This window comes from Coptis chinensis, chromosome 8 (genome assembly GCF_015680905.1).
Source record: "Coptis chinensis isolate HL-2020 chromosome 8, ASM1568090v1, whole genome shotgun sequence".
Classification (NCBI taxonomy): Eukaryota; Viridiplantae; Streptophyta; class Magnoliopsida; order Ranunculales; family Ranunculaceae; genus Coptis; species Coptis chinensis.
Genome location: NC_141463.1, coordinates 87,482,460 through 87,505,503, shown reverse-complemented (window position 1 = coordinate 87,505,503; position 23,044 = coordinate 87,482,460). Strand labels below are relative to the sequence as shown.

At 34.2% G+C, this 23,044-nt stretch overlaps 2 protein-coding genes and 1 long non-coding RNA gene across 8 annotated transcripts; 2 read left to right on the top strand and 1 right to left on the bottom strand.

Moving 5' to 3' along the window:
• Nucleotides 1–3,681: 3,681 nt before the first annotated feature.
• LOC147483918 (importin subunit alpha-4-like) lies at nucleotides 3,682–16,745 on the bottom strand. 6 transcript variants are annotated; one of them, XM_086576752.1, is made up of 10 exons: nucleotides 16,348–16,745; nucleotides 15,628–15,818; nucleotides 13,933–14,060; nucleotides 13,663–13,849; nucleotides 13,213–13,438; nucleotides 13,028–13,124; nucleotides 12,216–12,724; nucleotides 12,074–12,124; nucleotides 7,427–7,700; nucleotides 3,682–3,766 (listed from the first exon to the last, which is right to left on the bottom strand). In XM_086576752.1, the coding sequence occupies exons 2-5, from the start codon at nucleotides 15,661–15,663 to the stop codon at nucleotides 13,391–13,393; spliced, it is 399 nt and encodes a 132-aa protein (XP_086432878.1). In that variant the 5' UTR covers nucleotides 15,664–15,818; nucleotides 16,348–16,745; the 3' UTR covers nucleotides 3,682–3,766; nucleotides 7,427–7,700; nucleotides 12,074–12,124; nucleotides 12,216–12,724; nucleotides 13,028–13,124; nucleotides 13,213–13,390. The 6 variants fall into 6 exon arrangements, 3 of the variants coding, with proteins under 3 accessions (XP_086432878.1, XP_086432877.1, XP_086432879.1); XR_015204184.1 differs by lacking the exon at nucleotides 3,682–3,766 and having other exon boundaries at nucleotides 7,246–7,700; nucleotides 12,216–12,278; nucleotides 12,415–12,724; nucleotides 13,213–13,433; XR_015204183.1 differs by lacking the exon at nucleotides 3,682–3,766 and having other exon boundaries at nucleotides 7,246–7,700; nucleotides 12,216–12,567; nucleotides 13,213–13,433.
• On the top strand, nucleotides 4,495–5,179 carry LOC147483920 (dehydrin HIRD11-like). The gene has a single exon (XM_086576754.1). It carries the CDS (start codon nucleotides 4,573–4,575, stop codon nucleotides 4,858–4,860), a length of 288 nt encoding a protein of 95 aa, XP_086432880.1. The 5' UTR covers nucleotides 4,495–4,572; the 3' UTR covers nucleotides 4,861–5,179.
• Nucleotides 6,307–7,638, top strand: LOC147483919 (uncharacterized). Its single transcript, XR_015204185.1, has 2 exons — nucleotides 6,307–6,571; nucleotides 7,352–7,638. It is a non-coding gene; the product is annotated as an uncharacterized LOC147483919 (long non-coding RNA).
• Nucleotides 16,746–23,044: the final 6,299 nt, after the last annotated feature.

Below are 23,044 nucleotides of genomic sequence, written 5' to 3'. Positions count from 1 at the left end.
CAAGAAAAGTATAAGCTTCGTAGCTCCTTTGTCCATGAAGCAACCGCCGTTCATTATATCAAGAGTTTCTTTTTGATGATCAGAAAGACCATTAAAGAATGAACGAACAAGGACAACTTTGTCCAGTTGGTGATGAGGACATTCTAACGTAAGATCGAGTAAAACGACTCTATGCTTCTGTAAATGATTCATGAGGATTTTGACGAAAGAATTGAATTTTCTGAAGCATTTCGGTTGTTTTTATCTGAGTGTAAAACGAAGCATGAAAGCTTGAACTAGTTTATTCCATGTATCTATGGACTATGGTCATTGTCCCCGCTAGCCGATTGACGCTTTTTCTCGCTAAAGTGAATGGAAACAAATCGAAGCAAGAGTTGTTCCTTAGAGACTAGATGGTGAAATGTTGTTGCCACTTGTTGAAGCCTACGAAGATGATTGTAAGTTTTTCGTGCTCCAAACCATGATATATAGGTAACAAACCGAAAACATTTTGGTGGGATCTGAAAATCACCGACAATGTCCTCAAGTTTGATCTTGCAGGGAAGAAGGTCGTTCTGTAATGTAGTATAGAAGTCCGAGAGGGCTTCTCTGGCATTAGGAGGATCGTCGGCCATAATGACGAAGTTGATGGCGGCGAAGGATTGTGATGAAGGTAATTAGCGGAAGAAGAACAATTTTTAGGTGAAAACTTTACGCAATTGCTTATCGTATTTTTTCGACGATAGGTATGTTCAATTTCTTTAGTGGAACCGGACCTTAATCTCATGCAAGCCTAAAATTAGATCTAACTTACGTAAGGAATTTAGTAGGACTCGAATTTTATTATTATCTTAAGCATTAGAGTTGAAGAACATATGCCTAAACTGCTGCTAACATAGCAGTGAAGCTAGGAATACGTGTGCATAAACCAACAGTCAGGTCACAAAAGAGATATGAGGGAGGCTTTCCGTGCAAGCTCGGTTCTAATTAAGTAACCTCAATCTTTCAAGTTTCCTAGACACCATTGGAATATGATTAAGATTTATGGAATTAAAATTTATGCAAAGGCGATATTAATTTTAATTTTTTTTTTTAATTTTTTTTAAAATTTATTTATTTATTTATTTTTTTTAAGATTTATGCAAGGGTTAAAATACAAACATGCAAATACGATCTACTCATACAATACTAGGTGCAGTAGCATGTGAAGATACTCTACTCATATGTATAGCTATACGAATAGGCAAGCTTGTGTCATCGATAAATACTTCCATACGTACAGGCAAATATACATCAGTAATACGTATATGTACGCTAATTTGTAAATTGATATTACGTAAACGTATATCAATAGTAACATGCAAATTTGAATCACTCATACGTATCTAAATACATTAGCATGCGAATATAGTATACATATGCAGAATAATACGACAAAACTAAACATGCAAAGTATTATACATAAACTAAAATATGACTCTTGTATTGCATAATAATTCGATTTCGACAATACTCATTGAGATTGCGAGTGTCATATAGAGAGCAGCTTTACCCCGTAGGGTTTAGAAACAACTTACCCAACTCAGATTTTAACCCTAGTTGGAATGTTCTCCTCTTTCTTGACAAAATTGATTTATTAAACAACACCATTTTCTAAAATGATGATTTTGGAGGGGAAAACAGTTGATTTTGACCTCGAAAATAACCTCCACCAACTGATGCTCAGTGGAGACAGCGTGCGCGCCATCAAGATCTTTCTGAATTGAGCTCACACGCGTGATTCAGAGAACCGTAGCCAAAGTTATGGCCAAAATACCAAAACACATCCTAATTACTATGTATAACTCCTAAGTTATAGATGCTAATATGCAAATAATCACTCATTCAGTAATATATATGCTAAACATGTGACTTAGATATATATATATATATATATATATATATATATATATATATATATATATATATATATATATATATATATATATATATATACATATATGTAATTCATGACCAACCGCATATATATATATATATTCACAAAGGATTCATTCATGATTCATGCATATTACTAACCTAATACGCAAAATATAGTCCATTAACTACAACATAATAACTACATACATGTGAAGCATGCAAAAATATTTAAAATTTGGACCCGCAAAGCTTCCCCGCAAGTCCACCAAATAAAAGAAACGCGGCACAAATGACCAAATGTTTCACAAGAAGCTTAGTGATTGTTGTAGCCTAGTTTCCGTGTCCTAGCATTTGGAACCCGGTCACCAACCAAAACCGAATGTTTATCAAGAGCAAAAATGTGGGAAATTTAAAAAAAAGAAGAAAACATAAGAAAAAGAAATATATTAAAGGATGAGCGTGGGGGGTTTCCCTTGAGCAATTCCAGTTGCAAGCATAGGTCTTTTGGTCTTTAGAATGGCAAAGGGTTTTTTTTGAAATTAGCTTTTTTACTACGTTAGAGATTTGACTCTCTAATTTAATGCGAAAGCGAACTCAAAGTTCCTTACTCACGATCTTCATTTCGTAAAGTTGGAATAAGGGTTCGAACCAACCTAAAGTCCGGATGGCTACAAATTGGTTGTTACTCTTAGGGAACTAGTGAGTAAGTTTACTACTACTGCTAGGTTTCTTTCCTATACAAACATTAAAGAAAAAACATTAAGATTTGAAATCATGCAATTAATACAAAATTCAATTTACTAAAGAAAAGGTGGAGAGCTAATCCTCCTCATGTGAAAATAACATTTAGTTGTTGATTTGAACAGGTTCATTTGATTCTTCCTAGACTCATAGACAAGCCTTAATGGAAGAAAACTTGATCCCTAACATGTATGGCTCATTAAAGAGTTCATACATGCTAGCAAGTGGAACCAAGCAATGACTTATCTCTAAGCTCATTACTTTGATTCCTAACTAGACACTACACCAACTATCATTTTGGGATAGGATGTAGGTCTAGTTGTTCTTTCTAACAACCTACCAAGCCAACCACAAATATTCTCCCTCACATGAGATGGATTAACTCCCCAAAAGAGAAGTTAGCTCATGATCCTTGGGAGGATGAATTACAAACTAGAAGAACAAAAGAGAGAGAAAGAAGAAGAAGAAAAATTAACTAAACTCACTTGCTTTTTATTTATTTCCTAGAAGAAAACCAAGGTTTCCTCCATTAAAACTATTACAAGCTTTCTTACAAAACAAAAAACAAAAAACTAAAAATGGCTAAGGAACTAAAATAATATAAGGAAAGGAAAATAAGTCAAGGGAGTAAATGGAGTGTCCCCCCCATTGTTTTGTTTTCTTCTCCATTTGAGAGACATCTCATTTCCTCCCATGTGAAACATCAAACCACATTTACTTCATTTTTATCCACCACATTAAAACAAAGTAACACCTTGCATTTTTTTCACTATTAACACCTAATCTAATAAATTACATGCAAGGTGTCAACTTTGCACCAATAATTTGTCATTTTTGTCTTGACATGCTCCATGATTGATAACTCATCCAATCTTGTGGGCCCGCGAGTGGGTCCTATGTGTAGTCCAAAAGGTCCGGTCTTTGGGCAATTTTACAACTTCCCGCCTATCGTAGAGTTCATCATACTGATTGTCCGAAGCGCACTCACTTGTCGATTCGAGTCCCGGTTCAAGAGGTGGGAGCTTCTAAGTTTGATGCTTCAAATGCGGATTTGGAAGAATTCATATATATGTCGTTCCTCGTGCTTTATCGCAGGTTTAAACCATATTTCCATGTTTACTGCGAATACCTGCAAAAGTATGAAAACATATTTATTTCATGATTATTAAACACATAGTTAACCAAATTTATATGTCTCAACGGGGTTTCATAATACACTTTTGGGTGCTTATTAATATACACAATCATAATATGAGAAGTTAAACTTAAATATCATTGCGATATCTAGGATTCATAATTCTATATGAATATACCTTCCTTAAAAATTATTAATAAGTATAATTTGGAACTCATAATTGCATTGATGCCAAATTGCTTCCATATAAAGGAATCTCCATAGATCACAGATAAGTGTATGAACCTAAAACCTACAAATATGAACCGAAGAGTTTCCCCCTTGTTCTAGATCTCTACTCTTCTCCTTTCTCTCTTTTCTCCCTCTTTTTCCTCTCTTTTCCTCCCTTTCTTCCCTTTGACAAATAAGTCTCTAGGTTTCCCTCTCTCCCCCAAGTTATCTTATTAAGTCAAGCATTCCACTTTTGTCCCACTAACTTGAGTCGCCTCACTCTGGATCGTCCATCTCTCCTTCCATCCCTCAGTTCATCTTATAGTCGTACTAGTACCATGTCCTCGGTCTTGGGGTTCCACGGACACGATCCTATACTCCCCAGTCCACCTTGTTATACTACATTCCCCCCTTTGTCGTTGTCCCAGTCCACTATTTTCTAAGGTATCCAATATAGTATCCAATCTATTCAGACCTTAAGGCCTATAAATACCAAGCACACTACACTTGCATTTCATCAAACAATTTTCTCTCAAATCTACTGCAAGACTTTCTTTGTTGTTTATATATTTGTGTTCAAAAGTTTGAAAATGGCAGGTATCATGAACAAGATTGGTGACGCACTACACATTGGAGGTAATAAGGAGGAACAAAAACATGGGGAGGCCCAAAAGCATGATCAGCAACTTAAGCCAGGAGGTGAACCCCATAAGAAACAAGGTGAACAAAAGGAAGGTTTCTTGGAGAAAATAAAGGACAAAGTTAGTGGGGAAGGGGGAGCGAACAAGGAAGGAGGAGAGAAGAAGAAGAAGAAGGAGAAGAAGAAGAAGGGAGACGGTAAGGATCATGGTAGCAGCAGCAGCAGCGACAGCGATTAGAAGAAAGGGTTGGATCGATGTCTAAAATAATAACAACATGTTATTGTAATTTTTCTAGGAGAGTGGCTCTTTAATTTTATGGTTGTGTTCTTCACAAAAAAAAAAAAAAAAAAAAAAAAAATTATGGTTGTGTTCTGTTGGTCAATTAGCTTTGTTTCTATGGTTGGATCACATGTACGTACATGATCGATGATCTTCATGTTACGGTTGTTGACTTGTTGAAGATCTAGGAATGGCCTGAATCATCTATGTTAATGTTGGAGTCATGGAAAATTGGTACTGGTATGAAAATAAATCTATCGTACGTCTATGTAATTAAGTCGATCCGTCTCCCTTTTATTTTCCTCTTTTTTACTTGACTTCAATATTTTCAAGACCAACCGCTGATCTCGGAACTCTTGTGGACAGAATTACAAATACATGTATTCGATATACAGTATTACAACTTCAGACGTTGCACAGTATGTATAACTTGTAAGCCATCTTTAATTACTCTTTGTGGTCATCCGTCATCAGATCATGTGTTGTAAACAAGAAAACCAACTTAATGAATGAGTTCAACCGGGTCACACTGTATTTTGGAATTTTGGCCGATATTTGGAATTTTGGGTATGCAGTGTTGACAATTTGTTGACAATTTTGAGCATGATGTTGTTATGATTGTGTGAAAATGAAACCACAGATAAAATTTTCTACGTTTGGTCACATGCAATTTTATCTCCAGTCATTTGTACAAATTCCTTCTTGGGTGGTTACTTCTACCGTTGGCTCACAATTGTTACCTTTGATCCGGCCCTCGTTTTATGTAACACAAAGATAATTTCCATAATTCATGATTTCGAACAGTCGATGGACAATGTACTCATGACCATAGTTCATGATTTCGAACGGTATCGGAATTCCTCCAGGTATTTCGATTTTTTTAAAAATCGAAACGGAATTGGAACGAAGTGATTCGATATGTTTGGAAAACCAAATTTTCCGGCGAAAAGAGCATCACCACCACCTAAACAAACTGTGATTTGAGTATATTTGACGAATTTTAACTAAACCTAGATTTATAAACTTACGAAAAACCATTGAGGAAGAAAAAGATAATTAAGGAAAAGACATTCAAAATCGTCTCCAACATATTTCCAGACTCCCAGTGAAGTCATCCACCACCATCTTCTTTTATGTTTTTTCATTGTGGCTTTGCAAAATCCATGGTGGCATCCACAAACCACCGTTGTTGTTGTGTCTTAACTTATTAACAGTGATGATAAAGGATGACAATACACTCATCTCAAAATCCAACGGTCCAGATTTGGTCACTTTTAATTAATTATGATATTTCAGACCTTGCAGCACATTTCTCGACCCGTCTGGCTAGTGGTGATATGCGAACGAATTCGGTTTTGGAGTTTCCGGAATTCCGCCATTTTCGATATATTGAACTTGACTCATTTCCAGTTTTGTGAAGAAACGAAGTTTGTTTTTGCATTTTGCCTAAAATGGCACATATTGATAACTCCACAACTACCAAAGCCATTAAAGTTTATTTAGGGATCAACTACAAGTCTACAGCTCATCCATCTTAATCTCACTTAGAAAAAAAATCAAATGGCGTTTTCTAGAAGTGCAGCAGTGTTTCTCCTACAAGCTTCAAATGACTTATGATATTGTTGAAGCTACTGGGCATGTGAAAGAAATGGAGTACTCCATGGTCAAGGTAATGAAAGATTGGGTTTCTGAGGCTCGGGCTTAATGACATTTTTTTTTGCAAAAGACGAGCTTGATTACTTCCCTAGCTAGCATTCTTTAACGAGAAGATTAGAGTCCGCAACCACATATAAAGATCGACCTTTAGTCATCATACCAGCATTCTCTGTGATGAGAATGGATTCACTCAGTTCTACTTGGTGGTTTATTTGATTCTCAATCTTCACTCTACTACTCGATCTAGTATGTCTGCTTGATGACCAAATAATATTTACACATATTTGTCTATTATCTTCCATATTATGACTGTTTTTGTAAATTATTTTACACATGGACACACATAATTTGCACTTTGTAATCCATAAAAACTTTACCAGTTTGAATGTGTCAAGACTCAAGAGTGTGACATGGTCTTGTAACTGAATGAGAACGGTGACATATTGGCGCATTTCATTGGGCAGGTTGGGTTGCTGAGCGCATAGTAACATGGTTTTTTTGTTTCCTTATTTTTTTGTACTGTGTCCGTGTGTGTGGGGAGGTTAGTTTGGTTTGGATGCGCTAAGGAATAAGGATGTTAGCCCAAAAGAAAGCCATACAATCAAAAGTGAAGAAGCCCTGTGTCATGTGTGGTACCAAATTCAACTGTTAGAAACCACTTCTACTGTTTTACATAACCTTGTTGCTATCTATTTTCAATTTGTCATTTCTATACAAATATTCAAGACTGTACAAACATATTGAAACACAACTGAAAGTCGGAAACCTTCCTATGGTTATGAACTTTTTGCAGGAAAACACACCTAATGTATATAAGGTCAGAGATAATACAGCCGACAAAAACCAATTCGATGCAAAATGGAAGTACCTGATTATTGGGTTGGTAGTGGGGGGGTTGACGAGTTGCATTTTCAGTTTGGTTGTCTATTTCTGGTGCTGCAACAAAAAGATGCAACCCCCAATCTTTGACATTGAGCTACCAAGCCTACCAGCAGCACGACCCCCATGTCCTTCACTTGCAGCTCCATATGCCGCCTCATCACTAGCAGCAGGGCGTAGTACTTCAGCACCATCTACCTCAGAGATTCACGAGGTCGTGTAGGGATCTAATATTGTAATGACCCTGAATTTACCCAAGGGTACTTGGGTAGTTTTATTGTGAGCATAGGGTTACTTTGGTAATTATGTTAACGTAAGTTATCTTGGTAAATGCTTGTGTCGTTTCGAATCGGATTTATCTAATTATTACTATTGGTATTGTTTATCCAGATGTTTGATTATACGTAGTTCAAATTAAATTCTTCTTTATTTTTTTTTATATATATATTATAGCTCTCCCTTCCTCAATTGAGGAAGGAAGCGTTGCTAGAGTGTTCACGTGTCCAAACTAATTACAATAAATCAGAAGGAAAAAACTACAAAAATTAGGAAGAGTCGCACGAAATTAAATCGAAAACCCCATAACCTCTTTCTTCTACGTCTGCGAAAACTAAGAAGAGTCTAACGAAATTAAAACAAAACCCCATGTCTTCTTTCTTCCACTAACTCATTCAAAACCCCAAAACCTCTTACTTCTCGCTCACTCATTCACTCGTGGAAATCAACAATATTTCTTTAACTTTCAAATTAGAAAAAACCCAAACATAGATTTAGACAAAATACTCTTTTTGGTATCCCTGATAAGGAAGTTGCTAAAATTGCACGATGGGGAACAAATTGAGTTCATAAAGGAAAAGGTGTCGGAGGAGGGTAGACAAGAAGATCTCACACCTGCCCAGGTTTTATGAATTATCATATCAAATTGTTTCTTATTGTTTTTGGAAACTTTTGAACTCTGCATGTACTCTGTAATATGTATCGTTGCTTCTGAAGCTTAGCATTGCATTCCTTTTGTGAAATCTCAATTTTTTCGAATTTCAAGACCCCGTAGTTGCATATGACAATGCGTCAGATGCAAGTTAAAAGAACTTGAATTTTCTAATTGCAATAGGTGAGAGATTCCTTGCTCCAGTGCATTTTTTTAAGAGATATACATTGAAAGAATAGGGCTTTGTACTATGCTTACTCATTGTTATGTATCAGTTTTGAGCAGTTCTGTATTAATTTTACATATGAGAAGCTACAATATCATTTCAACCAGGTTAGATATCTTTGAATTGGTTTAAGTTTTATGAATGAGTCCACATGGTTTGTTGCGTCTTAATCTTAGCTTATAAGGATTTTATTTTGACAGCATGTGTTTAAGATGGAGTAAGACGAATATACAAAAGAAGAAATTGATTGGAGTTACATAGAGTTTGTTGACAACCAAGATGTATTGGATCTTATCGAGAAGGTTATCACTGTCCCTTAACTGTAGCATTTCCAGACTAGCTTAATATGTATGATGCAATATTCAATTACATCGACTAGCTTTATATTTGTGCAGAAACCTAGAGGAATCATTGCGCTTCTGGATGAAGCTTGGTATGGAGGCGCTAATCTCAAGTTCTTGAATTCATAGCCTAGAAGGATTTTTTAATATTCTACGTTCTTCCAAAAACTATGACGGTTGAATTCTTTTATGTGAAATATTACTTTGCATACTCTGATTTACATTATATTCCTTGCAGCATGTTTCCAAAATCTACACATGAAACTTTTTTTTAAAAATTGTATCGAACATTCAAAATAACAAAGCGCTTTATCAAGCCAAAGCTTTCTCGCACTGATTTTACTATATCTCACTATGCTGGGGAGGTATTCATGGCTTTGTCTCAATATATATGATTATCTTTTTCACTCTTAGTAGTCATATTGATTATATTTTAATATTTTATACTCTCTATATAGGTGACATATCAAGCTGATCAGTTTCTAGACAAAAACAAAGATTATGTAGTGGCAGAACATCAAGAGCTGATGACCGCCTCAAAGTGCTCCTTTGTAGCAGGTTTGATACCCCCAACACCAGAGGAATCCTCAAAGTCTTCTAAATTTTCTTCGATTGGAGACGTTTTAAGGTACTTTTATTCCACTTTTATCCCAACCTTTTCTTATTAACAGCATGGGTTTGATGATAATCTAGGGATTGAAATTTATTTCGGTGAACCCTTTTGTTGGTTCACCAGCACGTGGTCTACTGTGCACATTTTATCCCCTACTCCTATTTTATCGATCGGGAGAGGGTGGAATAAATTTATGAAATCAACAAGGAAAGCTTGGTACTAATTGTATCCCATGTTCTCATAAACAACATAGGACACCAATCTAATTGAGAAGTTCAGAGTCAGTAAATATGAATAACTAGGTTAATACTTTGAGGCATCTGATATATCTAAACTGATGATTAGTATTATTCTCCCAAGAAGGCGGAGGTGATATTTTAACCTCTTAACCTGTGCAAGCGAAGTTACTCTTAGTATATATTAGTAACTTATTTGAGAACTTACGACAAGGATTGAAGACTCAGTCTATCGTTGTAAAACTTCTAGACATTGAAGGTTTTCAAGGACACCGAGAATGGCTGGTAATTGTTTTTACTTTGCTTACTAATGCAGTGCAAATATTATTCAGATAGTTCGCCTACTTTCTTTTTCATTCATCTATCCGGTTAACAAATTATAGATTTTTTGTTTTAAAGAAACTAAATATTACACATTAATGCCATTAGAAAGTCTCTGTTGTTATGGAGCTTATTCTATTTATAACAATTCTTAGTATGTATAAGGGTCATACAAGTTTAAGCTTTGGAAGTCGTTTAATCTTTTGGTTTAAGTTTACTTACCAAGAGTTGGGGATTCAACCTACTTGGACCAGTTGGATGTGCTAGGTGAGTAGTGTAACATCACGCTCGCGCATCTCAACCCAACTTGGGGGTTGAAGTTCTAATCTTTAACGAACACTTTCCAAGCTTTTACATGACAAAGTTTAAGTTTTGGAAATTTAGTCTTTTAGTTTAAGTTTACTTACCAAGAGTTGGGGATTCAACCTACTTGGACCGGTTGGATGTGCAAGGCGAGTAGTGTAACATCACACTCACTCATCTCAACTCAACTTGGGGGTTGAAGTTCTAATCTTTGACGAACACTTTCCAAGATTTTATGTATCTTGTTTAATTAATCATTAGTTAATTAGCTAAGCATAGTTAATTTTTGTGTTTACCGCTTTCATAGTTTTAACCCCACCCACCCCTCCCCTCATATCCTGTGTTCTCATAAACAACGTAGGACACCAATCTAATTGTAGAAGTTCAGAGTCAGTATAGTAGAGATGAATAACTAGGTTAATACTTTGAGGCATCTGATATATCTAAATTGATGATTAGTATTATTCTCCCATGAAGGCGGAGGTGATATTTTAACCTCCATTTGGTTTATTATAGTGAGAGAGATGATGCAAGAGATAACTCGCTTTCTTTGATCGCTACCCATGGGAAGGAGATTGGATATGTGCATTTACCAATAGATTTATTATTTTCTTGATACCGCCATCATTTTTTCTCTAGGTTTGTTCTTACATACTTGATTCACAGCTGATGCAATGTTGTCTATTAGCCTCTTAGTCTTTGGTTATGACTACATAAACCTAGGTATCATTTTTTTCTTATCAAAAGTTGTTAGGTGATAATATGTGAACAAGATATATTAAGAAAGAGACACATTGGAATCATTTTGTGGAAGTATACAAAATTGTGAAATCGAATCAGAGAACGAAGCAGCAAAACAAGCTATACAATTACTCCACAACGTGTATCAATTTGAAGTTAGAGATTATAATTTCAAAGAACTCCAAGAAGCCAAGAAAGAAAACAAAGAACTCCAAAAGATAAGGAACAACACAGAAAAAGAAATCAATGAACTAAGGGAAGCTAATAGACAATTTTTTGAAATGAATCAATATCTTCACAATGACATCATGGAATTTGGACAAGAAAACAGAGAACTCAGGACAACCATTCCAAAATGTCAAGATAAGGATGTAGAAATGGCAAAGAGTGAAGAACACGAAACAATATACATCAGTGATAGTGAAGAGAATGATGGAGTATTAGAAAATAACGAAGAACACTTGACAATATACATTAGCGATAGCGAATTTTTTTTTTTTTTTTTTACATGGGATTATTTCATTATATCCTCCTGTTCAACTTATTTAAATTTCAATAGTTAAATGGAGCTTCAATGATAGATTATATATATATATATATATATATATATATATATATATATATATATATATATATATATATATATATATATATATATATATATATTTATTTGATTGGTAAGCTTGTTTTAAATGAGATCAGTAACTCTTTGATGCTGGCGGGGTTCGAACCCCAGACCGGTATCATCACCCAAAGGCTTTACCAATATTAATATATTTAATTGAATATATGATGCTTAAATAGGATAATGCCCAAAAATATTTTCCAGGTACATATTTGCTAGGTAATGCTGAACTCTTGCCAAGATTAAATAATTAATGTAATTAAACAAAATAGTAAATGAGGATTTATGAGTTTCAATATTACCCACGACATTTCCAACTGCAATAGCTCCAATGATTGGATCAAGAGATAACACTAGAAGGAAACAAAAGAGAAGTTTAAAAATGATACAACTGCCTATAGAGAAACAAGAAGCACTATAAAAAATAACCAAAGAATATACTACCTCCAAAGAAATGTCATAGTTTTTAGAGTTCTTTTCAGCAAGATATGGCAACGGTTGAGGATCCTGCAAAGTGTAGTGTTACAAAAAAAGCTTTCACGCAAGAACTATAATATAATTTGCATTTGAAAATTTAGGATTACTGCCCCACAAAAATAATTCAATAGAAAATCAATCGTTCCCTCAATGGCAAGTTTCTAACCAAGAAGAAAATGTTTGTGTTCAAAATAAAGAGGAAGAAGTAAAGAATTCACAGAAGCAACGTCAGACTCCATCTGAAGTGGATATGATGCAACAGAAATCTGGATCTGAAATTCAAGTGCAGCAAAGTGGTCAGGTGAGGGAACAAAGTCAGCTGCAAATGCAATAGAAAGATGATCAGCTAGAAAGGCAGACATAACCGAATCCTTACCAGCTTTCTAAGCAGAGTGGGATCCAAGTATCTGAACAAAATCTTGTTCATTATGGAGGACAAGACAAAACACGGCAACCAGAAAACCAACAGCAATTCCCTAATATACAGAAAACGAATACCCCACGATCACGGTATGGCGTCCGAAAAGTCGCGATGCGAGGTATCATTTGGCGTTATGCTTCCTGTGTTATTGCCTCTGCTTGAAAATTTCAAAGCTATGCAACTACATGCACTCTATTTCAAATTGCGGGTACCTTTTTTCTGTATTAACTTTCTCTATTTATGTATTTCAAATTGTGCTCAATTATCTTTTTTGCAAGTACCTTTCAAAATAGAGAAGAAATGGCAACTCCCAATACTAACTCAACCAAATTGTAATGAAATAGAATTGAACTCCTACCATAGGAAGTTGAGTTCCTTCAAAAATGTTGTCAGAGTTGAGCTTGAAAAAATATTGGCCACCTGAAAGGTCGTTACAACTTCATAACCTATATAGCCTGTTCGGTCGAAATACAGACTTCATTAGTAATACAGAATGACCAAGGGATTCAGATTGCTCAAGGAAATTAAGTCAATTACACTCGCCTTCAACACCAATTTACCACTGTCTAACTTCACTTTAAGGAAGACAAACTGATGACCTCTGGGTGTGAGCCAACAAAGAGACTAAAAGATATGGAAAGCTGTCGAAGCATTGAGGTCCACCACAATGAAAGGCCCCGGAATCCCAGTCCTCGCCATATGACGACCAGTGAAGAAAATATCATCGGCTTTGTAAATCTTCAGCAGCAGAAAATACCTTTTTACTTTGTTGCCAAGAAAAACATCCGCAGTCAGAAACACAAAACACCAAATTGCATACATGATCAATTAGAAACCAAGTACATCGACTAAAAACTCTAAAAATATTTGCAATACTGAGCTTATAGAGTCTACAATGAAATCCTGTAAGGAGTCTCAAATACAAAGAGAGGATGTGAGAAGTAACATTGTGTCTTACTATAATAAAACTTATGTATTGAACACTCTACTTACAGAAGTTCTAGATGAATCAATAAGTTGAGCAAAGACATTCATGCCTTTAGTGTGGCCTACGTTCTTCTCAGCTTCTCCAACCTTCAAAATATTCTCAAGCCCTTCCAAACAAATAGTAACTATTATTGGATCAGGGCAGACAAGTAGATCACATAGTGGTCTTATACAACCCTGGCTCACAAGGTACCTAACATCCAGGACAACAAACAGATAAATGCACATTCAAACTATAATAATTAAAGAGGAAATTGAAAAAGAAAATAACCATACTTAGTTTGCTCATTATTACCACCAGAAGTAGCCTTTGAGATTGCCCAAGCAGCTTCTTTCTTGATATCAAACTCAGCAGTTTGCAGAAGATGGACAAGAGATCTAATAATATTAGCTGCAATCACAGCCTGCACAAATTAGAAAGTAGAGATTAATCTCATGATCAATCCATATATCGCAAGCGGCCGCGACACAAAAGATTAGTAAGTACATCAACGGTGGTAATAAAAAACACAAGTGTTCCTTGAATTTTTAACATGTTCTATATCAAGTGAGTTAATTTCTTTTATCCATTTAAACTTAATGGTTTAATAGATCTGTCACAAGGACGTGCCAATTCCTAAAGAAAACCTATAAGAGCTAGAAATTGCTTTCAACAATCTACTTACAGAAGTTCTAGATGAATCTACAAATTAATCCCTCCTGAAATACCTTTTAAGGCAATAGAATTTTTTTCAAGTTTCTTCAAATCATCTTTATAACAACATAAGATACATGTTTTTGAATGAGTACCAGATGTGCATGTCTCTCTAATCATCTTTCGTTTTCAGGCTGCAAAGCATTTCATCAAAATTTTGCAACATTTGATTACAGATATTGGTCAAGATAAAAAGTGCCTATTTTTAATACAAAGCAAAGTTCACTGGTTAAAGTCATACTCAAATACTACCTTTCGTAATATGGTTAAACTTCTGAAAGTTAATCTACAATAGTTCATCTAATTATGATAGTGCGTCAACAAATTCAGAAGGCATGGAAGAACTTGCTGATTGATGATGAACTGGGGAAAAAATATAAATTAAAAAATTAAAACACAATGCAACCAAGCATTATTGAGGTGTGACAACTCAAATGAGCAACTTCCTACATCCTAGGATCGTAAAAACCCCTAATACACACACACCTACTGCTTCTTAGACAACATGCATGGTTATTGATTTTAAACTTTCCTGTTCTCCATTATTATCTACAAAGACTACAATAAGAAGACAACGTGGTAAGCTGCACAAATTCTAACAAAATCAAGTTCCCACTTCATCTCAAACGTGTAAATCCGAACTTCAATTTTGGAAACAAAAATTCAACTAAGTTTTTGGAACATTAATATCTATTCTTCTCCTTTTTTTTTTTTTCATGAAATCATTTGATGTTATTGTGTTAATAATGCAATTGATTCTACTAATATTTGTTTTTTTTTTTACAGTTATAGTGTGGGACTGTGGGTGTTGAATTGTGACCCTTTCCTTCAATTAGAAACTCTACAAGCTTATTGTCTTCAGTGCATGTAAAGAAAAATAATTGGATGTGTAGTAATTCTTTGTTTGCTAATCTGTCCTAAATAGGTGGTTAGCATTGGGTCGCTTATTGTCTTCAGTGCATGTAAAGAAAAATAATTGGATGTGTAGTAATTCTTTGTTTGCTAATCTGTCCTAAGTAGGTGGTTAGCATTGGTTAAGCCAACTACACGTTGTTAATGGTAGAAAAATAGCAACAAGGGGATATTGTTGTTCCTCAAAACATACAAGAACACAAAATAGGCTATGGTCTTCAAAATTAATGAATGGAAATGTAGAACAATAAACAGAAGAGCACAAATCCTTTATTAGAAACACAGAATAGTAAAACTTTGCAACGGCAATTTTGCGGTATATTGAACTCAATGTGTTTAACAAGCAATCGAAGTTTATGGCTTACCAAAGCTTTTTCCAAGGAAAGCCCAAAGAAGTACATATTCCCATGCCTGAATATCCCTAGTTGTTGATGAGAGAAATAGCTCTAATTAATTTAGATTTTAGCGTCTAAAATGACACCTCTACAGCTCAAAATCTAGATTCCGAGAAGGTCCAAAATATGGTGTGGAACTTCCAACTGGATGAGCTTGCCCTCTGTCAAAGAGAAATAAAAGATCAGCTGAAGAGTATGATACACTAACATTCATCAAATTCAAAGATAGTCATAGTCTAATAAAATAGGAGGTTACCATATAAAAATTATTAAAAGTTGGAGGATCCAATCAATATGTAAATTATAAAAATGCAAAGTGAACTTTTCAATTCCACTAGATGTCAAAGTAAGGCTTGACTGGTGATTCAGGGCACACCTATTACAGACCTACTCACAAGAATTAGCACAAACTACTCAACTAGTTAATCTCCTCATCAATTGAAGCCTTTCCAATATGGTACAATAAATTACTAAAAAAAACCAGGGAGAACAAAGCAGAAAATTAGAACGAGAGTGAATATATATGATATGATGGTGATGATTGTTTTTAATTCTTTTTTCTTTTACATTTCAGTTTTTGCCTGTTAAATCTATCATTTACCGATTGATGGACTCTTTATCAAAACCAATATATATATATATATAATCGCAATACAAAAAAGTTAATAATGATAAGAGAAAAAAGTATACTTGAAACTGTTGTAATTGTTACTCAGATAACAAATTCCAAGCCGTCATTCATGATCAATTTAGGTTCATCACCTTCATTGTTAAATGCAATGCTCCAAAAGATCAACCATGAGAAAGAGGAAGGAGCAGCACTAGAAAAGACTAAAGGTAGGGGTTTATTGTTCAATTGAACGTAAAGCTCAATTGATAAAATACTAAATTGGAAATGAATTCGTAATCAAAAGGATTTTTTGGCGGGTAATCGATCAAAACCTTTAATTCGGATACTTTATTCTTTCAACTTCAATGACTATCCGAGTTTATTGGGGTGGTTTATTAGGGTTTCAACTTCAATGACTTTATTGGGGTTTATTGTTCATTTCCAATTTGGCAGGTAATAACTCGGAGGAAATCACTGTTTACTTGAAGACACATGCAATTCATGAAAAATATAATGGGTTTGAAGCCCAAGTTAAAGTTAAGGACACAAAACAATATTTCCGTATACGGGTCCTTTCTCTGTTTCGTCTTCAAAAATCTTTAACAAACCACTTTCCGTATACTTTAACAGTAGCCAAGCTATATCCAAATTAAAAGAAGGAAAAATAAATGTTATAATGTATGCACTCTCATACAAACTTCGGTGCAAACTTCGCATTTTAGCAACTATGCATATCCAGACACACCGTTGCCTCACCTGCAAGGATTGTCGTTATTGCACATAGCATTTTAGTAGTGTTAAACAAACCCAACTTAATATTCGTCATGGCTTAAGGTATTGGTAAGGTATGCAGTATGCTATTAATAATGGTCTCTAGCTCCTGCAGTCCTGTAACTAACAACAGTAACCAGCTCTACATCACGTTAAAAACATTTGGCAGGTAAACTTACACACTTTGACACTCTTCTGTGTGAAAGCATTTGTTGTTTGGGTCTTAAAATCAAATTTAAGATGGGCGTTCTCCACTGTGACCAGCAGAATAATATCAAAACAAAAAAATATTCAATGAGTCTGATAGGTCTAATAAAAGGAAGTGAATATTCTAAGAGAGAAAAAAGGACAAGAAACATTACACTAAACATTACACTGTGATCACCATAAGCTAGAAAATCATTTAATTGACTGAAACACACAAACTTGCAAAGTATCAAGACATATTACAATTCAAAACAAAAAAAAGGGCCCTCCAAAAACAAAAAAACTAACCCCAACTTTCTAAAACTAACAAAATAGCATTGGGTATTTCTTAACAAAATCCACAGCTAGCTCAGTAGCCAGCATATGTGCTTCATCCTTGAACTTTCCTATCCATTTTTGTGTTTGCAACAACCACACATTTGTCTTCCCAATCATCCATACTATGACATATTACTCCTCATTTAGGTTTACTACTAAACCTGTCAAATCAAACATAAAATATTCAATTCAGCCAAAACACAAATTAGGAGAAAGAGGAAGAAACGGCAAGTAGGTGATATAAGGGGAATAACCTAAGAACGTGGTTTGGAGGGTTTATACAACAATAAACATACGCACAGAGAAATTGCAAGGGGAAAGAAAGCTTATCACCAACCCAATCTGTAACACAAACATTTTAGGACTGTATGGTACATGTGTATGTATCACTAAGAATGTGAAGAGACTCCATACAGATCCTCACACACTACAAATAGGAAGGGCACAAAGAATAAATAAGCAAAAGATATGTTAACTACTTTTGTTCAATTGCCAAAACACTTAACCAATTTCCCTGTTGGAAGTGGGAATGGATCAATAATCCCTTCCAATTGCCTAAATCCATGTCATCGATATACAATGCCCTTATCTAATGCATTTGTAAGCAAATCCAACTATCACACCTACCCCAGAGCATGACAAGTCAATTAAGCAACAAACAAAAATAAATAACCTTTGGCTAATCAAGATCATGCATGCACACATATCAGAACGCCACCCAAAGATTACTTGAAGAACTACTCTAACCATCTTCAAGAAGTTAATCAAAACAGGTATCTAAAATATAAAACAAGGGACCAATGCAAGAAAATATTGCCTAGAAGATAACCTAGAATATACTTAGGTAAATTGACAAACACAACCAAAGCTTGAAAAAAAATAACACTGCTCAAGCAAGAAGACATAATCAAAATAGTAAAAAAAAAAAAAAAAAACCTAAATTGTAGTAACAACAACCTTAATTCCGCAAGAGAAATAAATGCAATCATATAAGGTATACAATTAAAGAGGAAATGATAAAAAACAATTACCTATCAACAACTTTTACTGCTAAATTCTTCTTTGTCTTTTTTTAGTATTCACATTCCGACCACTTGAATTTTCTTCATCATAAAGTTCTTGAATGCTCTTCATTTTAAGACAAGGAAACAATCTCTCCATCAGATTCATTCAAATTAATATACTTCGTAAGAACTTCAACCAAAAATTCCATACAGTTCAAGAAAGTTAATCCTTCAACGTTTTTCTCATAATACTCGAATAAATTATCCACTTCATTATTTACCCAAAACATCTTTATAGCACATACGAACGAACACAAACACTTCAAACACACACACACACACACACACACACAAAATTAATAGCATTATAAGTAATTAAATTTAAAAAAAAAACCAAAAAATAAATAAATAAAAACTTACTCATCTAATAGGTTTCTAATCCTGATAACCGACTTTTGAGTTTCACTATTTGCATAAACATTACATACACCACAGTGTATACAACACCTCTTCTGCTTGATTTTTTTAATTAGATATTCAAAAAAAATCAAAAACAGTAATGCAGTCATAATTATATTGAACAAATGTTTCTGCTAACCATTTGTCTTTTGGAGAACCAAAATAATTATGAAATTTACATGAACAATCTCTACAAAACATAAAAAAAAATAGACAAAGAAATTAGTAATCATAAAAAAAATAAATATTTAAACATAAAAATAAATGGATACTAATACAAAAATAACTCAACTTACACTTCCATTTTGATAAAATTCCAAGATAACCTGAAATATTTTAAAATAGTGCATTAAACAATGACTTTCTTATTTGACAAATCATATACTTAAATTTGAAAACTCATCCTAGCAAGGTCTTCCCATGATAATAATTAGTAATGAGAGTTGGTGATGATACACTCAAAAACTAAGGATTCTTCTAAGGAGAAATGGCTAATAGAAATCAAATTCTACATGATCAAAACTCCCTTTCTTCTCTAATGATATAATGGATGGCCCTTCCCAGTTGGCCTGAACTTCCAATTGATTTAGTTTCGTATCTCAATAGGAAAAGCAACTACACCTATGCCTTAGCGCAAGATATGAGAAATCCGAGCGATTTAGCCTAAGTAACTCAACTGAGAAAGGTGGAAATAGACCAAGAAATAATATTTACAAACAGAAAAATTATAGCTTTAGATATATAATTTCAATATCAAAATAATGTTTTTTTTCCGGATAAGAAATTTGATAACCCAACTCAATTAAATGAAAATAATGATAAAAAGATAACAGTACATTTCCTACACTCATCTCATTATCAAAAGTGTCTAAGACTTCTATTGTAGTTCAAAACTGTAATACGATATTCTCAAATTGAAGTTCAACTATATGTTCAGAATTTATATTTCTTAATGAAATAATTCAAAATAGAGGAAAGGATACCTATAACTATCGTAATTGAGTTCTTCATAAAAACAAAATGTGATATCTCAACCAATTTGATTTTCAGAAAATGAGGAAGAGAAAGGATGACCATTTACTTTACTCACTTCAACAACTCACATACATGTTAAACATCAACAAAAAACTGTCTTACTTGATCACACGTGCTATTCATGTATTATATTTGGGCTTTTTATTGACTAACTATGAGGCCTAATCACACGCAGCGTTTGGGCTTTTCTTTTAAGATTTTGGGTTTTGTGATAAAAAAACCATGAGGCCCATTGCAAATTTGGGTTGGTTTGGGAATTTTTGCTTATCAAAAGTTGTTAGGTACTACTATGTGAACTAACAATGTTTAAATTATATGCCAAATAGATACTTTGTTCTTGGGTTTGGCAAATTTCTTCCCTTTGAAGAGGCCCATGATTGTACCTCTTTAGCTTCGTTGCTATGTAAAGCTTTACAGTGGTCTTTGCATCTCCCGCAATCTCTGAAAGTCTGGTATGTCAAACTTATTTTCAGGAGTCACAATGCCAATCGATTGGGTGGTATGATCAAGGGACTCTGGCTGAGTGCCCATTCTATATTCATAATGTCGTTTCTTCTCCCCTTGGTTTTGCTACTATTGTGGTCTAGCTTGGGTTGATTGTTTGCGTTATTTTCTGCAAGTTGCAGCTTCTCTGGAGATTGAGAGCTTGCTTGAGTTAGCATGGCAAAGGGTGAAAGACACCACAACAAACTGTTTCACACTTTCACCCAAGAGGAAAAGGCGACCTTGAGAGACTGGACAATTGGGCTTTTGGGGTTTAAACAAATCTATTGGATGTGGATGGAGCTTTGGGTGTTCAATAAAGTTTTTTGTGGCTTTTAATGAAGTCTTATGGTTAGGAAAAAAATATGTTGTCATTAATAAGTCTCATAGTAATGATAGATGATAGTGACAAAAAGCAAGATTCTTAGATTCATATGCTTAAACCTATTGCCCCAATGAAGTCTGCAAATACCGTACTAAACTTGGATTGGTCAGGCCTTTAACATACTAAAAACAATTCTATTTTATATAGTTATCCGTTTCTAATTTAGATAAGTAGGATGACGTCTGTAATGAAAAACATTTTTACACTCTTAGGTAGCATAAACCTAATCGCTACTCACTCTTCAAATGGGTATTGACAAAGTAGCGATTTAACTGCACAACTAGGATGAGATCACTCGCTTTCTCTGATCGCTACCCATGGGAAACCAAATGCAACTGCATTAAACTAAACTCATAGAATAATTGGTGGGAAATCGGAAACTAAATGCAAATGCATTGAAATAACTTCAAAGTATAAATAATCAGAAGCTAGATGCAGATGTATTGAACTAACCTTAAAGAGTTATTAACGAGAAATCAGAAACTGGATGCAAATACAATGAACTAATCTCAAAGACTAATTAACGAAACATTGAAAAATGGATGAAACTGTATTGAACTAACCTAAATAAATAATTAACAGGAAAATATAAATTTGATGTAACTGCATTGAACTAACCTCAAAAAATAATTAATGAAAAATCAGAAACTTGATGTATATGCATTGAATTCACCTCAAAGAACAATTAACATAAAATCGGAAATTGGATGCAACTGCATTGAACTAACCTCAAAGAATAATTAACGGAAAATCAGAAACTGGATACAACTGCATTAAACTAAAATCAGAGATTAACTAACGGAAAATCAGAAATTAGATGCAAATGCAATGAAATAACCTCAAAGAATAATTAACTGGAAATTAGAAGCCGAATTTAATTGCATCGCACTGACCTCAAGGCATAAATAACTAGAAATTGTAAACTATCGAATTAATCTAGATCGAAAAATAATTAATGGGAAATCAAAAACTGGATGCAGATGTGTTGAACTAACTTCAAAGAGTAATTAACGAGATATTGAAACCTGGATGCAAATGCAATGAACTAATCTCATAGACTAATTAATGAGAAATTGAAAACTGGATGCAACGTAATACATTGAACTAACCTCAAAGAATAATTAATGGAAAATCAGAAACTTGATGCAAATGCATTGAACTAATAACCCTAAAACATGTTTATATAGTTTTGCATTTTAAGTAGTGTTTATCATAATAATTCTTCTATTATGATATGATTGGGAATGTCTTTGCTATTCAAATAGCTTCAATATTATTTTCGTCATATTGGACATTCTTACAAAACTTCAATAAAACTTCTATTATTAAACCTATCAACAAAAAAAAGTCGATGGATTTTAATTATCAAGGTCTGGTGCTTCATTTTTATAGAGAGTGGTGCAATAAATTTGAATGTGTGATTAATATAATTTTCATATCTCATAGATATGTATAGTTGCTAATATTTTTTTAGAATAATTTAATATAACGGCACCCGTTCGTAGGACGAGGTTCGAAAACTAGTTGTAATCTTATAGCATTAATATCGATAATTATTTGACTAGGTTTGATACATTGTTATTGTTGTTGTTGTGACTTTTCGGCATTGGTGCAACTTAATTAACTAACATACGAATGGGTTCGAAAACTAGTTGTAATCTTGTAGCATTAATATCGAGAATTATTTGACTAGGTTTGATACATGGTTACTGTTGTTGTTGTTGTTGCGAGTTTTCGGCATTGGTGCAACTTAATTAACTAACAAGGACTATGTTATCATTACATGGGATTGCGATATAATTCGGTTCGAGTGTCAATATACTAATATAGCGTAGCATTGGCTCCTAAGTCACACCCTTGCTCTTTTGAGGGCCGCCTGAGACCAAAAGTGAAGATTTAATTTGGTTCGTCTGGAGTCCGAAGTCTCGTTGTTTATCGGTTCCAATCTTTTTGCGTTTCTCTCAAGTCTGCGCTACCTAGTGGGTGCTTTCTGATCCGGATATTAAATAAAGACTAGGATTAATAAAAGATTCACTAGAGATTTGGTATAATAATGTATGAGTCCGGATTCAGTGAGGGTAACCGCACAAGTCAACTTGTGTGGGCGCAACTAAT